The sequence below is a fragment of the Macaca fascicularis genome, chromosome 8, assembly GCF_037993035.2.
Source record: "Macaca fascicularis isolate 582-1 chromosome 8, T2T-MFA8v1.1".
NCBI classification, from domain to species: domain Eukaryota; kingdom Metazoa; phylum Chordata; class Mammalia; order Primates; family Cercopithecidae; genus Macaca; species Macaca fascicularis.
The window spans coordinates 63,967,569-63,987,662 of record NC_088382.1 but is presented as its reverse complement, the minus strand read 5'-3'; the positions used below and the strand labels follow the sequence as shown (position 1 = coordinate 63,987,662).

General features: G+C 40.9%; 1 protein-coding gene across 3 annotated transcripts in view; it reads left to right on the top strand.

The window, feature by feature from the left end:
• TCEA1 (transcription elongation factor A1) overlaps window positions 1–20,094 on the top strand; it is a 58,761-nt gene that overhangs the window by 14,961 nt on the left and 23,706 nt on the right. For all 3 annotated transcript variants that reach the window (XM_005563319.5, XM_005563317.5, XM_065519223.2), the window contains 2 exons: window positions 7,927–8,032; window positions 14,469–14,556. In XM_005563319.5, the coding sequence (XP_005563376.1) occupies window positions 7,927–8,032; window positions 14,469–14,556 (194 nt within the window). The remainder of the gene's footprint in view (window positions 1–7,926; window positions 8,033–14,468; window positions 14,557–20,094) is intronic.

Below are 20,094 nucleotides of genomic sequence, written 5' to 3'. Positions count from 1 at the left end.
GATATTTCTATTATATTCAGAATTTAGGGAAAGGTGGCGGGGGTGTGTGAACATGATTGAGAAAAAAAAGTCACATTTATTTTCATTAATGGCTAACTGAAATTGAACATTCTTTCATTTGTGATAACACTAAATCACAGTTGTATTACCAGTATTTATGACTGAAACTAAAATAATTCACAAATGTTTTAACTTCAGTTTACTTATATTTTATATTGTAAAAGTATTGAAATTGCTCATTATTATTGCTGTTATACCTTATGCTAGGTCTTACTTAATGTTTTGATAAGGAAGGGCTTGGCACAGTGGCTCATGCCTGTAATCCCAACACTTTGGGAAATCGAGGCTGGAGGATTGCTTGAGCCCAGCAGTTCAAGATCAGCCTGGGCAACATAGCAAGACTGTCTTGATAAAAAAAGAAAAACACACACCCAAACAAGGGAGCTTGTACATTACTGTCTTACGTTTAAAAATATTTTGTGGCCGGGCGCGGTGGCTCAAGCCTGTAATCCCAGCACTTTGGGAGGCCGAGACGGGTGGATCACGAGGTCAGGAGATCGAGACCATCCTGGCTAACACAGTGAAACCCCGTCTCTACTAAAAAATACAAAAAAAAAAACTAGCCGGGCGAGGTGGCGGGCGCCTGTAGTCCCAGCTACTCGGGAGGCTGAGGCAGGAGAATGGCCTGAACCCGGGAGGCGGAGCTTGCAGTGAGCTGAGATCCGGCCACTGCACTCCAGCAAGGGGGACAGAGTGAGACTCCGTCTCAAAAAAAAAAAAAAAAAAAATTTGTAATTGTGTATTACATAATTGGTTTGCTTTGTAATCCTATGTATTTCATTTAATCTGTTTTTAACGGATTCTGAGAAGGGGTCCATATGCTTCACCAGACTGCCAGAAGGATCCATGGTGCAAAAAAAGGGTTAAGAACTCTTCCTCTAGGCTGGCCCAGTGGCTCTTGCCTGTAATTCCAGCACTTTGGAAGCCGGAGGTGGGTGGATCACTTGAGCTCAGGAGTTTGAGACCAGCCTGGCCAACATGGTGAAACCCCTATTTCTACTAAAAATACAAAAAAATTAGCCAGGCATGGTGGCATGTGCCTATAATAATCCCAGCTACTCAGGAGGCTGAGGCAGGAGAATCACTTGAACCCAGAAGGCGGAGGTTGCAGTGAGCTGAGATTGCACCACTGCACTCCAGCCTGGGTAACAGAGCAAGACTCTGTATTTAAAAAAAAAAAAAAAAAAAGAACTCCTCCTCTATCTGTAGACCCCAGGAAGAGAAAGGAAGTAAGTCATGAAGTCCTACCTTCTGAATTCAGGTTCCTGACTTGCAACTTCTCTTGCAAGTCAACTCTAAGAATAAACTTTCCTTTGAGATAGGCCCTTACCGAGGCATAACTTTATCCTGACAGACCTATGTGGGGAAATCCACATCAAAAACAACATAGTAATCCCAATGTTTATTTAACAGGTACTTGTAGAGTTATAGAGTGTGTGGAGGTTGGATAGGGCTAATATTTATGACCATCTCTAATTTGTTCCTGGGTTTCCTTCTTTGGAAAGCCTATGTATTTATCTAACAAACAAATGAGTTTTACTATGATTAAGAATTGTGCTGGATTTATAAAGATGAATAAGATCAGGCCTTTCTCCCCTCATTGAGATTAAATTCTAGTAGAGGAAAACTGACATGTAAGCAAAGATGTAGGTACCCAAAGAAAAGTCCATACATACAGTGTTCATCTGGGGGAAAGAAGAAGGGTCGGAAGAAGCACAAAGAAGTTTACTTGTCAGTCTAAGTACATAATCTGGGAGGTGCAGAATGCCGTTATGTAGGTGATAAAGCTGAAATCACGTCTCAAAAGATGACTAGGTTCTCCCTCAGCAGATAGACCGGGAAAGGTATTTCAGCAGAGGAAACAGTATGTGGAAGCAGTGTGGCATTTAGAAGTGAAAATAAAGGAGAGTTAGTTGCATACAGGGTTAAAGACATGGGGAGAGCTAGTTACATACTGGATTTTAAAGACATAGGTGGTATGGCACGCAGGGCTTCATATGTGATGCTGAGAGCATCACTACTGAAAGGTGTTAGGCAGGGGAGTATGTGACCAGATTTGCACATTGGAGGAAATGGGAAGCTGGAGCCTGAAAGACCTGTTGACTAATGAAGTTATTCAGGTGAGGAGTGATGAGAGCTTAAACTAAGATAATAGCAATAGAAATGGAGAGAAGGGGAATTTGTTAATGAAAGACAGCCTTCCCTAGCAATGCTGTCAAGTATGACTTTGCAGCGATGGAAATGTTTCTGATGTGAGTGTTGACTGATATGGTAGTGCTTAACTACATGAGGCTGTTGAGCACTTGAAATATGACTAGGGAACGGAATTGTAAATTTCATTTAATTTTAACAAATTTTAAATAGCCGTATATGTAAACAGCTCTAGAATATAGGAGAAAGGACAGGTTTAGGAGATATTTGGAAAGTAATAGCATAGAGGTGGGTTAGATCACCTAGGAAAAAGGGAAAAGAGTTGGGATATAATAGACTGGTTAAATCAAATGAGATCTGAAGAGTCCATGGGAGTTTACAATTAGGAGTGCAGGAAACTTTGAGCAGAGTGAGAGAGTAGAGTAGAAGGTGGGTATGGGTTGAAGATGGGGAAGTAAACAGGAAGACAAATATTTGGGCCAGTAGTAGATTGGGCTAGTTTTGTAAGTTTTTATATATAGTAGATTATTCAATCATGATTAAGTGGCTGCTGTGTGCTGGACATTATTCCACATGCTGAATATAGTGGCAGACAAGACAAGGTCCTCTGCCATCTTGGAACTTATTAAAAGGATAGTAAACATAGCTGTATGTTTCTTTTTTTTTTTTAAACAGTATTATTGAGATATAATTCACATACCATCAATTCATTCATTTAAAGTGTATGATTCATTGTTTTTTAGTATATTTTGGTACTATCACCACAATTAACTTTAGAACATTTTCATCACCCCAAAAAGTCATTCTCCATTCCCCCAACTGGTCTTCCTCCTTCCAGCCTAGGCAACTACTAATCTTTCTGTCTCTATAGATTTCCCTGTTCTGGAGTTTTCATATAAATGGAATCATACAGTATGTGAACTCTGATGTCTGGCTTTTGTCACTTAGCTTAATGTTTTCAGGATTCATCCATGTTGCAGTCTGTGTCAGAATTTTCAGGCCTTTTAATGGCTGAATAATCTTCACTTGCATGGATATTTCACATGTTGTTCATCCATTTGTCGGTTGATGGGTTTAGACTTTTTTGGCTGTTTTGCATCACACTGCTGTGCATGTTTATGTACAAGTTTGTGTGAGCATATGTTTTTGTTGTTCTTGTGTAGATACCTAGGAGTGGTATTGCTGGTTTATGTGGTAACTGTGCGTTTAACATTTTGAGGACCTGCCAGACTCTTTTCCCAAGCCATGGTACCATTTTGTATCTCCAGTAGCAGTAAATGGGTCCATTTTCTCTGCATCCTTGCAAACACTTGTTGCTGTTTGTCTTTGATTATAGCCATTCGAGTGGGTGTAGTAGTATTTCATTGTAGCTTTAATTTTTATTTCCATAATGTCTAAGGATGTTGAATATCTTTTCATGTGCTTGTTGGTTATTTTTATATCTTATTTGGAGAAATGTCTATTCAGATCCTTTGCCCGGTTTTAAGTTGGATTGTCTTTTTTTTTTATTGAGTTGTAATAGTTCTTTATATATTCCAGATACAAGTCCCTTATCAGACATAGAGTTTGCAAATATTGTCTCTTTTTCTGTGAATTATCTTTTTACTTTCTTGATGATGTTCTTTGAAGCACAAAAGTTTTAACTTTTGATGTATTCTATTTTTTCTTTGATTGCTTGTGCTTTAGGTGTCATATTTAAGAAACTATTCCCTAATTCAAGGTAATGAAGCTTTACTCCTATTCATATTGAGTTAATTTTTGTGTGTGGTATAAGGAAGAGGTTCAGCTTTATTCTTTTACATGTGGATATCTAGTTGTTCCAGCACCATTTGTTGAAAAGAATATTCTTTTCTCCAATGAATTGTCTTGATATCCTTATCTAAAATCAGCTGATGAAAAATGTAGGAGTTTATTTCTGGAGTCTTAAATTTATCCCATTGATCTGCATGTCCATCCTTTTGCCAGTACCATGCTATCTTGGTTACTGTAGGGAATTATGAGTGCTCCAACTTTGTTCTTCGTTTTGGCTGTTTTGGGTCCTTTGTATTTCTGTGTGGACTTTAGGGTAAGCTCGTCAATTTCTACACTAAAGGCAGATGGGATTCTGATAGGCATTGCATTGAGTCAGTAGTTCAACTTGATTAGTATTGCAGTCTTAATATTTAAGTCTTCCAGTCTATCAACATGGGATTTTAAAATTTTGTTTAGGTCATCTTTAATTTCTTTCAACAATGTTTTATAGTAGCTGTGTGTTTCTTTTATGTTGTCTTTTATATATGTGTGTTTTAAATGTATGTTTTACATATGTGTTTTATAGTAGCTGTACAGTAGCTATATGTTTTTTACCTTAAGATTTAGTGGCTACCTTCAGATCATCTTGGCAAAAACTCATGAGTGATCACAAAGGAGACTTTTCTTCTGGAGCACACCAGATCTGCTTGTTTCCTGTGATGTTAACAGTGTCTCTTGATCTCAGTACTCATTCCTTTCTGCTTTACCGTCAGTGTGCAGCTGACCCCTAAGGCTGCTTAAGGCACTTTCCACCTTTCCAAGGTAATGTCTTTCTTTCTGTATACCTGATGTTCTATAGAAATCATGGGCAAAGGCACATATTTTATCTGCTAGAGTTTCACAATGTACAGTTTGTCCTGAAAGCTTTCATTAGTCCTGCAGTCAAGAAAACAGTTATAATCCCACAATTCCTAAGGACACTTGAGCACAGAATACTTTCGTATAACCTATCTATTACATTTTGTAAGTCTTAGCATACCAATTTTAGGAAGAATTCCTAGGGAATTCTTAGAGGCAACTCTAGGCTTGCTTATCCAAGTGAATAGCTTCATAATCTTTTCCTCTACTTTTTTTTCCCATTTTTTTCCATAGTACCCCCAAAGGAAAAAAGAACTTATTTCAAATCGTTGTTTTTCATTCTACCTCAGCAACCTCATTTCTTTTTTTTTCTTTCTTTTTTTTTTGAGACAGAGTCTCGCTCTGTCACCCAGGCTGGAGTGCAGTGGTGCAATCTGTGCTCACTGCAACCTCTACCTCCCAGGTTCAAGCGATTCTCCTGCCTCAGCCTCCCAAGTATCTGGGACTATAGGTGCGTGCCACCACACCCAGCTAATTTTTGTATTTTTTTAAAGATGGAGTTTCACCGTGTTAGCCAGGATGGTCTCGATTTCCCGACCTTGTGATCCACCTGCCTTGGCCTCCCAGAGTGCTGGGATTACAGGCGTGAGCCACCGTACCCACCCTTTTTTTTTGTTTTTGGAGACAGAGTCTTGCTCTGTAGCCCAGGCTGGAAGCTGGAGTGCAGTGGTGTGATCTCGGCTTACTGCAACTTCCGCCTCCTGGATTCAAGCGATTCTTCTGTCTCAGCCTCCCGAGTAACTGGGACTACAGGCACTTGCCACCACGCCCGGCTAATTTGTTTTTTGTTTTTGTTTTTTTTTAGTAGAGTTTTACCATATTGGCCAGGCTGGTCTCGAACTCCTGACCTCGTGAGCTGCCCACCTCAGCCTCCCAAAGTGCTGGGATTACAGGCGTAAGCCACCATGCCCCCCATTTCTTATTATTTTGGCTTGACAGTCCCTTCCATAGATAGGCATGTTTATTACAGGTAACTATATTCTTAGTATAGGTTTTGTTTGGGGCTAAGCGGGATAATCATTGACTTTTTAGTAATCAAAACATCCTCTGATAATTAAAAAGCAATCACCCAGCAGTACATAGTTTATTCATCATCTCCTTACACCTTTGCTCTCCTGCAAGCCCCTAGTAAAGTGCCATTTTAGTTTTTTGCACATTTGTGTCAGTTCTAGGCTTCAGAACACACTAGTAAGTTATTTCCTCCACACATTCAAAAAGTAGAGTTTTTTCCTAGTAAACTAGCCTTGTTAACCCCAAATTATTTGGGGCTTTAAAATTGTGGAGTCCCTTTATCTTTCTGCTGTTCAATCTTGTCTGCTTTGCTCAGCTTTCTAAGAGATATAGGACACTCTAGCCAACCACATATTCTAAATTCTTGAATAAAACTTAGATCCTGAATCTGTCTCTTTGTTGAGAGGATTGAATAATTTAGAAGGAAACCTCAAGTACTGGTATTTTTTTCTGCCATAAAGCTTACAATAGGGGTTCTCTTCTTTTTTTCACCACTAAGAATTTCTTCTGTTATTTTTTTCTTCCACAGACCATATGTTTGAAAGATTGTCTGCTGACAACCCGAACTTACTAAATAATTTTCCATTTTTTATTTATCATCCATATTTGGGCTGTCATAGCTTTTGTGTTCTTTGAGCACAATTTGAAACCACTGATGTGCTAGAAAGACCATGGACTTTGGCAGTGGACAAACCTGGATTAAAATCCCAGCTTTTGGCTGGGCTGATGGGTCACGCTTGTAATCCCAGCACTTTGGGAGGCCAAGGTGGGTGGATCACTTAGAGGTCTAGAGTTCGACACCAGCCTGGCCAATGGGTGCAACCCGTCTCTACTAAAAATACATAAAGTAGCCGGGCGAAGTGGCCTGCGCCTGTAATCCCAGCTACTTGGGAGGCTGAGGCAGGAGAATTACTTGAACCGGGAGGTGGAGGTTGCAGTGAACCGAGATCGTGCCCTATTGCACTCCAGCCTGGGTGACAGGGTGAGATTCCGTCTCAAAAAAAAAAAAAAAAAAAAAAAAATCCCACCTTTGCTGGTTCGTAATGGTGTGATGCTGGGTACGTTATTTATTGTTGCTTCCAGTCTCTTCATCTTTAACAATAGGGATAATCTCAACTTTGAAGGGTTGTTAGAAAAAAGATTGATGAATGTGGATGCTCTAAGTGTAATTTTAGGCATGTAATTATCACAGGTTAAATTTTACCTATATTTTGTGAAGTGTATTTTAATGTCTCTGATTATATGCTGGTTCCTGGCAAAATAAAGCCTTTTAAACCTCCATAGCTGGGCGTGGTGGCTCACACCTCTAATCCCAGCACTTTGGGAGGCCAAGGCAGGTGGATCACGAGGTCAGGAGATCGAGACCATCCTGGCTAACACGGTGAAACCCTGTCTCTACTAAAAATACAAAAAATTAGCTGGGCATGGTGGCTGGTGCCTGTAGTCCCAGCTACTTGGGAGGCTGAGGCAGGAGAATGGCGTGAACCTGGGAGGCAGAGCTTGCAGTGAGCCAACATCGCGCCACTATACTCCAGCCTGGGCAACAGAGCAAGACTCCATTCCCCCCCCAAAAATAAATTAAATAGAATAAACCTCCATAGGTGGTAGTTTTAGTTTGGATATCCTCATAATCATTTGCAGCTGGTGCTCTGTGAAGTAATCCATGTAGAGGAATGTATAGAAACAAAGAAATGCCTGTATTAGTCATGATTGCTTCAGCCTGACTTACATACAACATTTTATATTTTATCCTCATTTATCTTCACTTCTCCCTTGTGGAAAGATTGATTTCATTTTTCTAGTTAACCAGACTTATTACAGTAGCAAATTTTATGCTTTTAGATCTTGGTGATAAGAACATTAATGAGTCTAGGACTTATTTGATCTGAAGATGTATGTATCTTAATATAGTTTGCTATTATAAGGATCCAAATAATTGAAGTTTTAAAATTCTAGAATGGAAACAGGAATCTGGGAAAGAAAAGAATGTGGGTGAAATACTAGTTTGTTTAAAATAAAATTGGTATACATAATTTTTTTGTTATTGCCTTGCAGTCCACAAGAATCGGCATGTCAGTTAATGCTATTCGCAAGCAGAGTACAGACGAAGAAGTTACATCTTTGGCAAAGTCTCTCATCAAATCCTGGAAAAAATTATTAGGTATCATTGATCTTCCCTTACGTATATTTATGATGTTGAGATTTATTCAAACGGTTAATAACCATTAACCATTAACATTTTACGGTTAGTTAATGGTTACATTTTTTTCTTAATGAATCTAGATATACTGAAATCAGTGCCTCGTAATAAAGGCGAGGGGAGTTAATTTGACCTTTAGGGCTTTTTTTTTTTTTTTGCCTTTTAGGCTAGTCAAATTTGGCTTTCTTAACTTTTGACACAGCTGGATAAACTCTTTCAATAAGAAGAATTTTCTCTTATGGGAAAGGTTGTGGATACCTTCTGAAATGGTTTTTGAAATTTTTTGACTTACGGAAAACTTGCAAGGATGATAGAAAGAATGCTGTATCCTTCATCCATATCATCAATTTTTAATATTTGCCATATTTGTTTTATCATATTCTCTCTTTTGCTTTCTCTATTTGCACATACACAAATTATTTTTTTCTGAACCATTTGAAAGTAGGTTGAATATATCATGCTCTTTTACCCTTTAAATACTTGTGTATATTTCCTTACTACAAGCTTATTTTTTTATGGAATCATAGTATAAGAAATTTAGGGCCGGACGCGGTGGCTCAAACCTGTAATCCCAGCACTTTGGGAGGCCGAGACGGGCGGATCACGAGGTCAGGAGATCGAGACCATCCTGGCTAACACGGTGAAACCCCGTCTCTACTAAAAAAAAAAAAAAAAATACAAAAAACTAGCCGGGCGAGGTGGTGGGCGCCTGTAGTCCCAGCTACTCGGGAGGCTGAGGCAGGAGAATGGCCTAAACCCGGGAGGCGGAGCTTGCAGTGAGCTGAGATCCGGCCACTGCACTCCAGCCTGGGTGACAGAGCGAGACTCCGTCTCAAAAAAAAAAAAAAAAAAAAGAAAGAAATTTAGGAAATTTAACATTGGTATAGTATTTTGTGGTTTATGTTCAGGTTTGTCAGTTGTCCCAATAATGTTTTTTATAGTTGTTTTTTTTTTCTTTTCACCTCCAGGAAAAGATCCAGTTCAGGATCACATAGCTAGTTTTCTTTTTTTTTTTTTTTTTTTTTTGAGTTGGAGTCTCACTCTGTTGCCCAGGCTGGAGTGCAGTGGCGTGATGTTGGCTTACTGCAAGCTCCGCCTCCCGGGTTCATGCCATACTTCTGCCTCAGCCTCCCAAGTAGCTGGGACTACAGGTGCCCACCACCACGCCCGGCTAATTTTTTGTATTTTTAGTAGAGATGGGATTTCACCATGTTAGCCAGGATGGTCTCAATCACTTGACCTCGTGATCTGCCTGCCTCAGCCTCCCAAAGCGCTGGGATTATAGGCGTGAGCCACCGAGTCTGGCCTCACATAGCTAGTTTTCTAATTTGAAATCATTCTTAAGCTTTTCTTTATCTTTTATGAAATTGACATTTTGAAGAATACAAATACCCCTTCTCCTTTGTTTTTCTCCCAAGGCAGAAATGTTCCTTTCTCATTTGAAGACCAACCTGTTTACTTGGGTTCATGATTTTACTTTTTGTTTGTTTTTGGTCTGTGATATTTCACTATCAATTATCACCTCTGTAAGAAATGTACATAGGGTCCTAGCCCAACAAATATGAATTCCCTCCCCTTAAATCTTATTTTGGAGTTGTCAATTTTTTGTTGATATATTTCCTAAAAGTAAAATTTGAAAGGAAAGAAAATTAAATGCAATTTTGTCTTTCACGTTAATTGCACAAACCCAATAAAAAAAATTACTTGTGGGCCATGCTTTAAAATTTTATGTGTGTGTGTGTATATATCCTGCCCCTTCCCCCTCATTCCTGGTCCCCTGCCTCAAGTAGGGATAAAAGAAGCAAGGGCATTTCCTATAGAAGAAAGTATGTATGCCTCCTGAACATGTGGAGTTTAACTTTTTATTTTGACATAATAAGTGACTCACAGAAAATTACCAAAAACAAAAAGTACGGAAAGGTCTCATGTACCCTTTATCCAGCTTCCTCCTGTGGTAATATTGCATAACTCTCATATACAGACTCTCAACCAGGAAATTGACATTGATACAATTTACAGACCTCATTCAGATTTCATCAGTTTTTACTGGCACTAGTGTATGTGTGGGGGCATGTGTCCTTCTGAGCAATTTTATCCTATGTATACATTCATGTAACTATCACTAATGTGTATTTTAAAATACTTTCATGCAAAGTGAGTGTTTTATCAAATTATGCAAAGTGAGTGTTTTATCAAATTATGCAAAGTGAGATTTTTATCAAATTCATAATGAGCTTAAAAAATGGAACTTGGATATGTTATACAATATGCAGAAAATGACCGGTTGTAATGAATGCAAAGTAGAATTGGATTTTGGTTTAAAAGTAAAGTAGGAAATATATTCAAGGTAGAATTTCCCATGTTTTTAAGTTGGATCCTTGAAGCAGGTTTATTCCCCTATTCCCCCCCTTCCCCACCACCTTTTTTGTTTTGTGTCGAGATAAGGGTCTTGCTATGTTGCCTAGGCTAACCTCCAGCTCCTGGGTTCAAGCAGTCCTCCACTTCAGATTCCTGAGTAGCTGGAACTGTAGGCATCTGCCACTGCCCTCCTTTGTTACTTATTTATTTATTTGAGACAGAGTCTCACTATGTTGCCCAGACTGGTCTTGGACTCTTGGGTTCAAGCGATCCAACCTGCCTCGGCCTCCCAAAGTGTTAGATTTATAGGCGTGAGCCATCGCGCTTGGCCCATCCTTTGTTTTTAATAGCATATTCCATATTTGAGGTGTACCTGCTTTTTTCTCATGATTAGATCAGGTTGTACATTCACAGTTGGAATACTATGTAAGCATGTTATGTCCTTCTCAAGGTATCATATCCAGAGTCATTGATGGTAATTTTGAGAATCCAGTCAAAGCTACACTGTATAGTGTATTGTTTTTCCTCTTGTAGCTAATAGCCATTCTGTGGGAGACACTTTTAAGATCCTGAAACTGTCTTACACCTTAACAGATCTTTCTCTTCCCCTCCCAATTTAGGATCTGTTGATTTTTTTGCTCAAACCAGTCTTTGTAGTGGTAGTTGCAAAATTGTGATTTTTCTGACTCCTCTGCTTCAGTACTTATAAAATCATCATTCTTTAGAAGAAGAACCTTCTGGCCAGGCACGGTGGCTCATGCCTGTAATCTTAGCACTTTGGGAGGCTAAGGCGGGCGGATCACGAGGTCAGGAGATCAAGACCACCCTGGCTAACACGGTGAAACCCTGTCTCTACTAAAAAAATACAGAAAAATTAGCTGAGTGTGGTGGTGAGCGCCTGTAGTCCCAGCTACTCTCGAGGCTGAGGCAGGAGAATGGTATGAACCCAGGAGGCAGAGCTTACACTGAGCCAAGATCACACCGCTGCACTCCAGCCCGGGCAACAGAGTGAGACTCCATCTCAAAAAAAAAAAAAAAAAAAACCAACAACCTTCTTTATATCCCTTAGCTATTTATCTGTTAGTGTAGACTTGCAGGTTCTTTTTCTGTACAATGGATTGTAATACATTACTGTTCAAATTTAATTTGCATAAATTTTACCGCTACTGTAATTTTACATATGCTCTGTGGGTACTTAATTTATATTACCTTTTTTAATGAAAATACTTTGTTTTTCTATCATAACTACTATTTTTATTGGTTTCAGAATAATTTATTCAGTTGACTATACTATTTTAGTTGATCACTTGCCTGTTGTTAGATTTGTTATTGTTTTTAACTTTGTGGCGGTTGTAACTAATGTCTTGATGGACATCTTTCTGCCTAAAGCTTTTTCTTTACATTGTTAGCTACATTTCTACATTTACTACTACTGCTACTAGGTAGCACATTTTTGAATACTTAAGATATGTCAAGCATTGACCTGTATTAATGCATTTAATCTTCAAAACAATCCAATTTGGTAGGTGCCAATATAATCTCCATTTTATGATGAGGAATCTGAGGCATTGAGCAGTTAAATACCTAGCACACAGTTGAATCGGTGGTGAATAGCCAAGCTGGGACTTGATTGCAGACAGCTGGAGTCCAGAGCTGGAGCACTTCCTTCCCTGCTAGCTGAGCTGTGTTGCCCACAACACCATATCAGATAGTAGGGATGCTTCTGAGGCTGTTCATGCCTCTTACTGCTGTGCTTTCCAAAAGGATTGTACTAATTCACTGTGCCAGAGCAGTGTGTGAGGTAGTTCTGTGTCCCTTTGGCAGCATTGGATCCTTGCTGGATCATATTTCATTGTTACATCAGTTTTCCCTTTTAAATGCTTTCTACCCTATTACTTTTGGACCATTTGTTAGTCCTTGCCATGTGTCATTATTACTTCTGTTTTCAGGGTTACAATACTATAGCCTCTTTGGGATTTGAGTCTTCAAGGTAACTATTGAGAATAACAAGGAGCAGCAAAATTATGTGAAAACTAAAGTGTATGTGCACGTTTTATCAGAGGGCTTGAATTGTATTTTAGGTTTGACAGACTTCAGCTTTACAAGATGAGTTCTCCAGTTGTGATTTGAACCTTTCTCTTATCAGTGATTCTCATCCAGATAACTATATATTAGAGCTGTCTAAGGAACTTTAAAAAATAATGATGTTTGCGCCTCACTGCCAGAGATTTGGATTGAATGGATCTGGTTTGGAGCTTGGCATGAGGATATGTTTAAAGGCTCCCTAGGTGATCCTGCTATCCAGTTGGATATAGTTTCTTCTATATTCTATACAGAGAGATGTGAAGAATTGAAAAAAATTATTTATGTAGCCTTTATTGCTTATGTAGTGAGTAAAACATAGTTAACTGGTGTACTTTATACGGTAGACCCAAACGTTTTCTGAACTTAGCTTCAAGGCTGTGTGTTTTGTTTTTGTTTTGTTTTTTTTGAGACGGTATCACTCTGTCATCCAGGCTGGTGTGCAGTGGCACAATATCGGCTCGCTGCAACTTCCTCCTCCCAGGTTCAAATGATTCTCCAGCCTCAGCCTCAGCTGGGATTGCAGGTCTGCACCACCATGCCCAGTTAATTTTTGTATTTTTAGTAGAGACAGGGTTTCACCATATTGGCTAGACTGGTCTCGAACTCCTGATCTCAAGTAATCCACCTGCCTCAGCCTCCCAAAGTGTTGGGTTTACAGGTGTGAGCCACCACATCCGACCCCAGGCAGGTACCAGTTTTAAAATTTAAGGCTGTGTTGATTGATTTGAAAGTGAATGTTTCTTTTGGCTGTTAAAATATTGCACTGACTCAACCTATTTTATGTACATTATTTCATAATATCTCATTGCTTACCTTTTTTTTTTTTTTTTTTTTTTTTTGAGACAGAGTTTCTCTCTGTCGCCCAGGCTGGAGTACAGTGGCACGATCTCGGCTCACTGCAACCTCCGCCTCCCAGGTTCAAGCGGTTCTCCTGCCTCAGCCTCCTGAGTAGCTGGGACTACTGGTGTGTGCCACCACGCCTGGCTAAGTTTTTGTATTTTTTTAGTAGAGGCGGGGTTTCACCATGTTAACCAGGATGATCTCAATCTCCTGACCTCGTGATCTGCCTGCTGTGGCCTCCCAACGTGCTAGGATTACAGGCATGAGCCACCATGCCCAGCCACCTCTTTAGGTCTTAAAACTTGTGCATTCTGTATTACTTTATAGATCATTTAAGATAGAGAAGGTACTGGGTAGGTCTTACTCATCCTGAGGTATTTTCTTTGAAAGTGTTTTTTGTTTACCCATACCAGAAATATTTATATTTTGGATACCACCTTAAATTTTCCAACTTTATGGAAATTTATTAAAACAATATTGCTATGTATGCTTTATGCTTTTATTTTTATTTTATTTGGCTTTATTTTGAGACAAGTTCTGGCTCTATCGCCCAGGTTGGCATGCAGTGGCGTGATCTTGGCTCATTGCAGCCCCCACCTGCTAGGCAAAAGCCATCCTCGCACCTCAGCCTCCTGAGTAGCTGGGACTACAGGTGTGTACCACCAAGCCCAGCTAATTTTTGTATTTTTTGTAGAGACAGAGTTTCATCATGTTGCCCAGGCTGGTCTCAGACTCATGAACTCAAGTGATCCACAGCCTCCCAAAGTGCTGGAATTACAGGCGTGAGCCACTTCACTGACCTGTGCTTTCATTTTTAAAGTAGCAGTGCAGATATTTCCATATTCTTCCCACCTCTTTGTTCCATATACTTTCCTCCCTTTAGGTTCCCATGGCATATGAACTTGTAGTTCCCACCAAATGAGGGAATTTATTTGGAAGTGTTGACTGAACTTGCATTGTGAAAAACAGTACATATGCTAATAGCTTAATCAAACTTCATCTACTTGTAGGAAACTTAGGGTTTTAATTCATGTTGTTGTGCAAATAGCCTGTTAACATGCAGTATTTTAGTTTTTACAAATGCTAGCAACTTAAGAGATTTCATAATTTTCAGATGGGCCATCAACTGAGAAAGACCTTGACGAAAAGAAAAAAGAACCTGCAATTACATCACAGAACAGCCCTGAAGCAAGAGAAGAAAGGTACTTCACAGTATAGACATTTATTTATATTGAAAGTCATAGTTTTACTTCCTGCATCAATTCCCCCCGTCTAATGTTCCCCTATCTACACTCCTTTTTTTGTTTTCTAATCAAATGGAATTAGTAAATGTATGTAGCCAAGTATTCTAATTTTTTTTCAGATTTCTTGAACATTTGAGAGGTAGAAGACATTGAATAAATAAGTAGTTATTTATATTGTACTTAACAAGTTTAATTGAATGGGATTGCTGGGGTAGGCACTGATAAAATTGATAATAGAGGTAGTAATTAGAGATTCAAATGATTACTTCCTCTATTTACCACATTTCTTTTTTAGATTTATTTTGGCCCTCATTTTGATCTCATTCTCCTTTGCATGCTTTTTTTCTTCCTTTCGAATTTCGCAATTTGTGGCCAGGCACGGTGGCTCACGCCTGTAATCCTAGCACTTTGGGAAGCTGAAGTGGGAGGATCACTTGAGGTTAGGAGTTTGAGACCAACCTGGCCAACATGGTGAAACCCTTTCTCTACCAAAAAAAAAAAAAATTAGCCAGGTATGGCAGCATGTGTCTGTAGTCCCAGCTACTTGGGAGGCTGAGGTGGGAGAATTGCTGGAACCCAGGAGGCAGAGGTTGCAGTGAGCCAAGATCATGCCACTGCACTCCAGCCTGAGCAATGGAGTGAGACCTTGTATTTAAAAAAAAAAAAATAGCAATTTTTTATAAGAACTTAAAATGTGAAGTTCGTTAACGAAGAGTTCAGATTGTCCCTCACCTCCTATGAGGCCTTTGCATGTGTTCTTTCCTATTACATATCATAAACTATGCAGTATTGGACATGTTGCCATACGCATAGTTGGTTAAATACAAATCGTTCCTCTGTTCTTGGGAACCTGGTAGGTTAACTGTCAACACTGATTTAAAGCAATGGTTCTCGAAAGTACGGTCCCTGGAAGAGGAGAGAAATACAGATTGTTAAAATACAGATTCTCAGGCCTCATCCGGTAACTACTCAATCAGGAATTCTGGTGGGGAGGGGCCACATACCTTTTTGAGACAGAGTCTCGCTCTGCCACCCACGCTGGAGTGTAGCGGTATGATCTCGGCTCACTGCAACCTCCACCTCCCGGGTTCAAAGCAATTCTCCTGCCTCAGCTTCCCAAGTAGCTGGGATTACGGGCGCCCACCACACCTGGCTAATTTTTGTGTTTTTAGTAGAGATGGGGTTTTGCCATGTTGGCTAGGCTGGTCTTGAACTCCTGATCTCAGGTGATCCACTCTCCACAGTGTCCCAAATTGCTGGGATTACAGGCGTGAGCCACCGTGCCTGGCCTTTTTTTTTTTTTATTTTTGAGACAGAGTCTTCCTCTGTCACCCAGGCTGGAATGGTGTGATCTCGACTCACTGAGATCTCCACCTCCCAAATTCAAATGATTCTCCTGCCTCAGCCTCCTGAGTAGCTGGGATTATAGGTGTATGCCACCACACCTGGCTAATTTTTATAGGTGTATGCCACCACACCTGGCTAATTTTTATATTTTTAGTAGAGACGGCATTTCACCATGTTGGCGAAATTAGTCTCGAACTCTCAACCACAGGTGATCCACCTGCCTCGGCCTCCCAAAGTGCTGGGATTATAGGCGTAAGCAACCGCGCCCAGCCGTGTTGAGGTATTTAGGACATTAAGGCTACTGCCGATTTTAACTTTGTTTCTCAATATTTTCCCAAAATTGATCATGCACTGCTCATGTTTATGTTAATGTCTTGTACACTGTTTTTGGTATTTGTATTAACTATATTAAATATATATATTAAACATATTAACTATATTAAAAGAGGTAAGTCAAAGGTGGGCTTAAGCAGTGGTTGTTAATAAAGTTTATGCAATTTTTTCTAAATTATATCCGTTTAGTTTTCTTAAATCTGGGATAGTTCCTCAGTCTCTCGTCTTTGTTTTTATTTTATTTTATTATTATTATTATTATTATTTTTTTTTTTTTGAGACGGAGTCTTGCTCTGTAGCCCGGGCTGGAGTGCAGTGGCCGGATCTCAGCTCACTGCAAGCTCCGCCTCCCGGGTTTGCGCCATTCTCCTGCCTCAGCCTCCTGAGTAGCTGGGACTACAGGCGCCCGCCACCTCGCCCGGCTAGTTTTTTGTATTTTTAGTAGAGACGGGGTTTCACCGTGTTAGCCAGGATGGTCTCGATCTCCTGACCTCGTGATCCGCCCGTCTCGGCCTCCCAAAGTGCTGGGATTACAGGCTTGAGCCACCGCGCCCGGCCTTATTTTATTATTATTATTATTATTTTATTTTTATTTTTTGAGACGGAGTCTTGCTCGGTCGCCCAGGCTGGAGTGCAGTGGCGCAATCTCGGCTCACTGCAAGCTCCGCCTCCTGGGCCCATATCATTCTCCTGCCTCAGCCTCTCGAGTAGCTGGGATTACAGGCGCCAGCCACCACGCCTGGCTAGTTTTTTTGTGTGTGTGTTTTTTTAGTAGAGATGGGGTTTCACCGTGTTAGCCAGGATGGTCTCGATCTCCTGACCTCGTGATCTGCCTGCCTGACCTCCCAAAGGCTGGGATTATAGGCTTGAGCCACTGCTCCCGGCCTATTTTGTTTTTTTTTGAGACGAAGTTTTGCTCTTGTTGCCCAGGCTGGAGTCCAATGGCACAATCTTGGCTCACTGCAACCTCTGCCTCCCGGGTTCAAGTGATTCTCCTGCCTCAGCCTCCCAAGTAGCTGGGATTACAGGCATGTACATCACGCCCGGCTAATTTTGTATTTTTAGTAGGGACGGGGTTTCTCCATGTTCTCGAACTCCCGACCTCAGGTGATCCTCCCGCCTTGGCCTCCCAAAGTGCTAGGATTACAGGTGTGAGCCACCACGCCCTGCCTTGTTTTTTTTTTTTTTTTTGAGATGGAGTCTCTCTCTGTTGCCCAGGCTGGAATGCAGTGGCACAATCTTGGCTCACTGCAACCTCTACCCCCCAGGTTCAAGCGGTTCTCCTGTCTCAGCCTCCCGAGTAGCTGGGATTAGAGGTGCACGTCACCACACCCAGCTAATTTTTGTACTTTTAATAAAGATGGGGTTTCGTCACGTTGGCCAGGCTGGTCTCAAACTCCTGACCTCAAGTGAGCCGCCCACCTTGGCTTCTCACACTACTGGAATTACTGGCGTGAGCCACCGTGCCCGTCCTCTTGTTGTCTTTTTCAGTTTTATGTGCTTGATGTGTAGGTATAGAACCTGTCTGCAAAAGAAAATTACTGTATATGAAGTCTGGTAAAGTAACTGATTGGTATCTATCTACACATGCCCCCCTGGCCCCCCCCCCCCCCAACACACACACAGAAATGCAAGAGGATTGAGAAGTATCAGAATGTAGGAACTGGGACCAGCAATAGTGAAACTAGTGAGGAAAAGTTTCTCTCAGTCTGTGTGGGCAGTTTCCCTTGGTTCTTGGTTCCTGCGTAGCATTTGGCTGCAGACACAGAGAAGCAAAAGCATTTAATCAAAGTGTTTAAGAAGTGGGTTTTTGGTTGGGTGTGGTGGCTCACACCTGTAATGTCAGCACTTTTGGAGGCCAAGGTGGGGGATCACTTGAGCCCAGGAGTTTGAGACCAGCCTGAGCAACATAGGGAGACCCTGTCTCTACAAGTAATAAAAAACATTAGACAGGTGTGATGGCACATGCCTGTGGTCCCAGCTACTTGGGAGGCTGAGGCAGGAGAACCGCCTGAGCTTGGGGGTCATAGCTGCAGTGAGCCATGATTGTTTTACTGCATTCCAGTCTGGGTGACAGAATGAGACTCTGTCTCAAAAAAGAAAAGAAAAGAAATGGGTTTTGGGGCCTGGCACGGTGGCTAATGCACTTTAGGAGGCCAAGACGGAATTATCACTTGAGATCAGGAGTTCGAGACCAGCCTGGAGAACATAGACTCTTTCTCTACCAAAAACAAAAGGTTTATTTGTTTGTTGGACTGTTTTTTGTTTTTTGGAGACAGAGTCTTGCTCTTTTACCCAGGCTAGAGTACAGTGGCATAGTCAAGGCTCTCTGCAGCCTCAACTTTTCAGTCTCAAGCCCGCCCCCCACTTCAGCCTCCCAAGTTGCTAGGACCACAGGTGCATACCACAATGTTTGGCAACCCCAAGTCTCACTATTTTGTCCAGGCTGTTGTTGAACTCCTGGGATTACAGGCATGAGCCAGCTTGTCTGGCCAAAAAATATTTTTAAAATTAACTGGGCATGGTGGCATGTACCTGTAGTCCTAGTTACTCAGGAGGCTGAGGCAGGAGGATTGCTTAAACCCGGGAGTTCAAAGCTGCATGAGCTATGATGGCACCACTGCACAACTCTTGCCCTGTTCACCACTATGAAAAGTCTTGCTCAGTTGCTCAGGCTGGAGTCTTAAAAGAAAAAGAAATGGGTTTTTAAACATTGGTTTGCTCATTTGTTTATCACTGACAGGCATTATGCTACATAATGAAAACACAAAGAAAAGTAAATCCTAGTTTTTGTTCTTGAGAAATTCAGTCTGATAGAGAGAAAAATGTTGAAAAGTCATTGTATACAAACCTGTGTGAATCAGTATTTTGGGAATACAGGGGGAAATCACTGAAGGCTTCGAAAAGGAACTGACTAAATTTAGAAGGTATTAATGACCATCTTACCCACAGGCACCTGTTTGTGAAGTTTAACAGTGGTTATGTTTTGGAGAGAAGGCAAGGGAGTATGTTCTTGCAGCATTGTAGCAAGTCACATCTATGGATGGTGGATGATTTAATCAGTCTTTGAAAAGGGTTACTGCAGCTGTCTTAAATGCGATAAAGCTTAATTGTAATCACGAAGATTATTTTGGAAAGAACCCATTTTAGTGATAATCCAGTGTAAGAAGCTACTCAGAAGCAATTGAAAGAATTAGGTTGACTGGAAAATTATAAAACTTCCCAAATGTTCATACTGAGGTGATGTTTCTGGGGAGAAACACACCATTTTGTAGCCTCACGACTCATCAGTACACATGGTATTTGTCTCACTGGGGACCTCACTATCTAAGTGGAACAAGGTTTTTCTTTTTCTTTTTCTCTCTCTTTTTTTTTTTTTAGTTGGAGTCTTGCTGTGTCACCCAGGCTGGAGTGCAGTGGTGCAGTCTTGGCTCACTGAAACCTCTGCCTCCTGGGTTCAAGCGATTCTCCTGCCTCAGCCTCCCAAGTAGCTGGGATTACAGGCGGGCACCACCATGCCCAGATAATTTTTATATTTTTAGTAGAGATGGAGTTTCACCATTTTGCCCAGGCTGGATTTGCTGGCCTCAAGTGATCTGCCTGTCTTGGCCTCCCAAAGTGCTGGGATTACAGGTGTGAGCCACCGTGCCCTGTGAAACAGGGTTTTTCTAGCATTCTCTCTCTCTCTCTCTCTCTCTCTCTCTCTCTCTCTCTCTCTCTCATCTCTGTCTCTGTCTCTGTCTCTGTCTCTAGTTTTGGTTGAAAGCTGTCATTCTCTGGCGTGATCCTGGGAGGCGGAGCTTGCAGTGAGTCGAG